Source organism: Cupressus sempervirens, chromosome 1, assembly GCF_028749045.1.
Source record: "Cupressus sempervirens isolate cs-2001-9-10 chromosome 1, ASM2874904v1, whole genome shotgun sequence".
NCBI lineage: Eukaryota > Viridiplantae > Streptophyta > Pinopsida > Cupressales > Cupressaceae > Cupressus > Cupressus sempervirens.
In genome coordinates this window covers 162620312-162626922 of record NC_143118.1, presented here as the reverse complement: position 1 = coordinate 162626922, position 6611 = coordinate 162620312, and the positions used below count along the sequence as shown (strand labels likewise).

At 33.4% G+C, this 6611-nt stretch overlaps 1 protein-coding gene across 1 annotated transcript; it reads left to right on the top strand.

Moving 5' to 3' along the window:
- The first annotated feature begins 4711 nt into the window (after nucleotides 1-4711).
- LOC149576652 (uncharacterized) lies at nucleotides 4712-5165 on the top strand. Its single transcript, XM_089818822.1, has one exon. The coding sequence runs from the start codon at nucleotides 4868-4870 to the stop codon at nucleotides 5069-5071; it is 204 nt and encodes a 67-aa protein (XP_089674948.1). The 5' UTR covers nucleotides 4712-4867; the 3' UTR covers nucleotides 5072-5165.
- The last annotated feature ends 1446 nt before the right edge of the window (nucleotides 5166-6611 follow it).

Sequence of the window (6611 nt, the reverse complement as noted above, 5' to 3'; positions counted from 1 at the left end):
GGATCACAAACAAAATTCTAACCATTCCAATGTGAATTTAACATATGTGCACCTGCATTATTCTTGCAAATGCACACTCTTCCAATAAATCCAACATACCCCTTCACAATTGGTGCCTTAGTGCATACTACTTAGAGAATGAGTAGTCCAATCTCTTGAACTCCATTGTTTAAACTGTTGTTAGGATCATAAGTAAAATCCTAATCTTTCCAATATGAATTTAAAATATGTGCACCTACATTTTTTTCGCAAATGCACTCTCTTTGACTAAGTCTAGTAGATCCTTCAAAATTGGTGTCTTAGTTGTAAATATACACTTATCTCCTTCCTAGCTCTTCAACCAACATTCATATTGACAAAAAATTACATACGTTTTTGTTCAAAACACTTCCATGACAAAGAATAAGACGAGTTGTTCATTCTACATAATACACTTTTATCGTAGTCTACAATAACAACAATATCCATGTCTAAAGTAACCTACTTTTATATTGTACATCAAGAGCACTACATATTAGATAAAAATATATCTTGGTCCCTACAGTCTGATTAGCTCATAGCTCATAACTTGTAGTTAGTTTGTAGTTTTTATTAGGTTTAGTATATTCTTTGCACTATCGTTAATCATTGGAAAATGCCAAACAAAGATACAAGACCATGATTGTCACCCTTATTAGGTCAATAAAGAGATGTAAATTTGGATCTACAAATAGTTTGTGTTAGGAAAGTCACTTAATGAGATTTGAAATTGTGATCTTATTCAAGAACACAAGTCCTCTCAAGTCCGATGTCATAAAATACGGGACTTATAAATACTTTGAAAAGTATAATAGTTAACAGACAACAAAAATATTGTCTCATTTTATTTTTATGGTGCAAACTACCTAATAATTACTCTTAAAGTATGGTCCCACAGTCATGATTTTTCCTGCAGAATAAGCCATAGAAGAACATATCTACAAACAAAATGATTGAAGGTAACCAACAATCAAAAAAATCTACAACATAAACAAAAATATGATGTAGCGATTCAAAATTTTTTGAGAGCATAAGATTAATGACTATTGCTTATCGTATCCCAATAGAATAGATGTTACATTAACCATATTTAGCTGGCCTTCATGAGAGAGGGTTTCAAGTCTAGACGTCTCAGAGCATTTGCTACAATAGATATAATTGACACAACAAAACAAATTGATATAGATATATATGAGGAAACCATTGTTCATTGACCATTTTCCTTTACATGCTACTTCATCATTGATTTGGATTCAAGCTAATTCATCCTATTAACATACCTTCAACACTATCATAATAGTGTAGTTATCATTTGTTCATCACTGTTATTTATACACTAGTACATTTGCACCCATTTTTCTACCAAAATTTTTGACCAAAGCAATGAATCTTCCTTATTTTTAGTTTTCATGCTCGTGTTGGTTGCAATTTTTTTTCCTGATTTGGTCAAAATTTTGACCAACACCATTCACCCAAGTTAAAGATGTCCAAACTATTCCCAAGTTGGTCGAAATTTCAACCAACTTGGGTCATAATATAATTTGGACTATACTAAATTAATTAGGCATGTCTGTATTATGGACTATACATAAATTCACACGTAGATGCCCAAGATGAGAAATTTCACATAGGGTCAGCGCACATTCTTACTGAACTTTGGTGAGGGAGCATGTGGGATATTGTTTGGGCATTCACATAGTTCAACACATGGGTTTTTACTAAACTTTGGTGAGGGAGCACATGGGACATTGTTTGGGTGTTCACATAGTTCAATGCATGGGTTTTTATTGAACTTTGGTGAGGGAGCATGCGAGATATGATTTGGGTGCCACACTGAACTTTAGTTTTCTTAGGCTCACTATATTTTTCCTAGAGTTACATTTCCCAGTCATCTCATCACTAATTTTGGTGGGAAATTAATCCTAATCAAACTCTCTGAATGGTCCTTACTACTATTACATCATAAAACTTGAGTACATGGTTTGATAATTTGTTAGACTTCTTGTTCATTTTTTGTTACTTTGCTCAGTCATCTTATCACTAATTGCTCAGTTCATTTTTTGTTACTTTTCCCAATTCTTCCAATGCACCTTGGGAGACCTAATTGACAAACTAGGATATCATTTAGACTTTCATGATTTGCTTTTTGTTTTACCTTGTTGATCTGCATTATTGTAAAGAATTGAGATAGAATTCCCTTCATATAAAAAGGGTATTCGACTCTTGCTAGTTGAAAGGCAATGATTGAGAAGCATAATCCCTTGGAGGAGTCAATTTGTACTAGGTTGTAGTGATAATGGTTTTGTAGCTAGATTTAGGAGTGCACCTACAAAATGGGATCCTTTAGGCGAAGACCTTCTTAGGAAGTAGAATATGGGATCTAGGGAAGGAGGATATGTACGCCAGGCCTGATCAAACGTCACAAACATGTTGGCATTGAAGGCCCTAATTAGAGCAGGAAGGAGAAGGAGAGAAGGTATAGATTTCTTCCCCACCAGAGATCTTTGCAAAGATGAACAACATTTTTTTTGGCTCCCCTTCAACTACAAGAAAAAAATTTATTTCTCCAAAAAACATTTTTTGAATCTTCTTAATTTCTCAATCAAGGGAAGAGATTTAAAGTATATTCACTCTTACAAGGAACTAATGTACTTCAACTTTAATGGCTTTAAAGGAAATACTGTTCCAGTAGGAGAGCTAAGAAATTTTAGAGAAACCCCTTCTTGCAAAAAATGAAGTTACTAGTCAAACCACTGATAGAACAAGAAGGGTTGAAACGGTTCAAAGTAATAACTCAAAATCAGTAAAATGAAGAGAGATTACTTCCATAAACAAAGCTAACAATAAAAGATAATATGTGACTATCCTCATTGTGATATTCTCGAAGCCTTTAATTGTTTTGTATTTTACCTTCTAAGATCTTCAAGATCTATTTCTACTCACTGTGCATTAACGTCTTTTAGACACTCATTCCATGATTTATGACTTTAAAACCTATACCACAATTAGTTTGATAATAATGTTGTCTCTTAACTTTATAGTATTATACTTGACAATCAAACCATCCAAAACTTTTCATCGATACAATAATGACATATTTTCTTTCCAAGAAGCATGGTACCATTAGCTTGCTTATCTTTCTTATTTGAAGGCATTGACTCAAAGACATGTTAATTCTTTCTTTGAGATCATTTTTGAGAAAAGTAATTTTAATCTCCATTCAGTTTGTGTCGCCAAAATTAACAAAACTTGAATGGTGATCCATTAAGTTTTTTAATAAAAAATCTCCTCATCTTCTATCCTTTCTTTTTGTTTTGAAAGACTCACTCGTACTAATCAGTCTAGAGGATCCAATTGATTCCCAGGTTCCTTTATTAACAAAGGCTAATTATTTAATGTTGATTGGTTTTATCCATGCATGATGGAGAATCAATGGTCAACCATTGATTTGATGCATGAAATAACTATCCCTCCCTTTGTTTTGAAACAATACCCTTATATCTTCCTCCAGTGCAATTGAAGTGAGGAACCTACCCACTCAGTCTTCTAGGTTAACACACTGATCTCTACACCTTTGAATTCACAAGACAAACTCCACTTGCAAACTTCTTCAAACATTTAAGTTTTCCAAGTTGCCAAAAACACCTACAAACCCCACATGACTCCAAATAACTCCAAATATCCAAGGGACTCAACCAAGGGTTAAATAATAATTTTATGAGTTATATAATGTGTATTCAACTATATTTAACCATCCAATTGTCTATATCCAACTCCCAAAGCCCAATTCTTCCAATGCACCTTAGGAGACCTAATTGACAAACTAGTAGCCCTGGATCAGCATAAAAACCTAAATAACTTAAACTTTCTCCAAAGAACTTGAAAAGATAATTACATTTATGGACACCCTTTTCAAAGTACTAAAACATACCAAAATATTACATATGTTCATTTTGGACCAACACCCCTATTTCTGACTGATGCCCTATTTTTTTATCATGAACAAGGCTAATTTAACAAAGCAACTCCCAGTAATATTGACTCCCAGGCCTTGTAACTTTCAACAGTCATCATTCATGGCATAAACCACCAAATCCCTAATAAATTGGTTCCAGACTTCCTCGAAGCCCAAAATCCCAAATTACTTTCATTCAAACCCTCAAATCTAGGGTATCACCAATATCACCATTCCCCAAACTTCTAGATCAATTTTGTTGATCATACACCTTCACACTTCATAGAAAAATTTAAAAATACTTTTCCTATTGCGCCGCGATTGCCACTAGCTTATATATACCTCTATATATATTACGCCGAGAGTAATCGTTCTCGAAGCGCCTATTTTCGTTAGTAATCGTTCTCGAGGCGCCTATTTTTATGAAAATGAAAATAGGCACCTCGAGAACTATTACTCTCGGCGTATATATAAAAGTATATATAAGCTAGTTATTAAATTATCGATTCAGTCAATTTGGAAGAACTAGAGTACAACCCAACTCGGCTATTGACTCGAAAGGCAATTACCTAAACAGCACGCGCCATTGAAAGAATTCGCGCTTCCCGCAATTCACGGATGCTGAATTTGTCGTTCACGCGACTTTTTCTCCATACCAAACTTGAGCCATGTTTACTTGGGTACGCTCCACATTTCCCCATTTTTCCTGCTTACTCTTTCTACCAAAACGCGTTTCCTGGGCGGCAAAGAAAGAAACACTACACATATAAATATCCCCCGCCTCTTGTAACAAACTCCACACCCTTTGCATTTCAAAACAGAGCAACAGATCAAAGAGGTGCATTTATTCTTTTGGCTAATCTCTGCATCTGTGATTTATATCATCTCATTAAAATGGCAGGAGCAGCATTGAAATTGGAGTGCATAGCAGCAGTATTTACTGTGTTGATGATTGTGAGTGCGATTAATGCACAGGAAGCGGAGGCGCCCAGTCCATCAGCGATCACAGGCGCAGCTAATTCCATTGCAAAGACTCCATCTTTAGCCGCTGCTCTCATGGGGTCTTTCATTGCTTTCACGGCCTGCCTTTTCTACTGAGGCGTTCAGCGTATGGATTAATGTAGCACATCACTTTTCACTCGTGTTACCTTGTGAATTTAGTATGACAATGAATGGATTTTGTTCCTAGGCATCTTGTTTTGCTGGCCAAGAACAGTTCTCTTCTTCAATGATTTGTAGCACATTTTTTTAGGAGAATATTTGATTTCATCAATTATTCCTTTGGAAAATAAACTAAGCAAACATTGGGCATTTATTCTTGTTTCTTATGAATAATAATAATATTATTATTTATATACCAACATTGGTTTGGAAACTATTGGTTTTGTTTATGGTATTTGAAAACAAAGCCTGTCTCAAAATAGAGCAAGTTAGGAAGATGGAGACAAGTAGATAGAGAGATAGAGGTGTAAAAGATATAATGTCACGGTGGATATGAAGTGAATTTTTTTTTTGATCCGTAAGAGGTCAAAGGCAAGACTAGTTATTCTTTTTTTTAATTAGTTATTATTATTCAATTATTTAACTTGAGTAGATTCAAACCCAAGACCTCTTACATAAGAGACACAATTTACCATTGTGTTGTAGGCTCTTGCCTATATTTCATTCATATTTTAATATTTTTACAATGAAACTTTTACATTTTTTTTTTTTTAAATTAAAAAATTTGTCAATTTTTTAAAAGTATTTATATATCTATATTTATAAAGAATTTTTTTTAATATAAAAGTATTCATACTTTGAAATAATTTCTAATTGATGAAGTTACTATTATAATTTAGTTTTGTTTTAGTGTAAAAAATACCCCTGATCTTTCTATTACTCTTTATATGTGCATCAATGTTGCATTAGAATAGGAATAATGGTTCCTAGAAACCTGCTCCTATAAGACCCAAAATATATGCACTAATCAAATTAATGTAATTTTAAAAAAATAAATTTAAAACTTAAAATTTGGCATATAAACATTTAAAAAATTAAAAAGTAAAAATAGAAACAAAAATTTACTTAAATTTAATTGGTTGAAATAGAAAAAATTAATCACAACTTAAGAGCAAGTGATTGCAATAGTATTAGCCTATGACAAATACAATAAGAGAGGGAGAGAGATAGACAAACAATAAAGTATGAGAGATAAAGATGTAAAACAGATAATAGAAATAATGAAAGATAATAAACACACACACACACACACACACACAAATCAATTAATGGGTGCATGAGCCTTTTCATGACTTAAAACAATAAAAGGAGATAAGAAGATAGAAGTCATGAGATGATATGGGAGTCATTGAGAGCTCTAAAAATGGAAGCTAGAGGTGTCTCTAGAAGTTGAACTGTCATCAAAACGCATTTATGATGCATGAAATACTCTAAAATAGCAATTGACAGTTATTTGTTGGCGCGCCTCTGAGAAAAGCGCACCTGTGCACCTTGGTGATAAAACCCAAAAATTCAAAAAATATTTTAAGTGTCAAAACTTGATTTCCAACATCTAGGTTTTGTTCCCCTTTATACCAAAATGATGTGTGGATGTTTCCCTTTGAACTTTTGGATGGCAGAGGTGATTTCTAAAGGA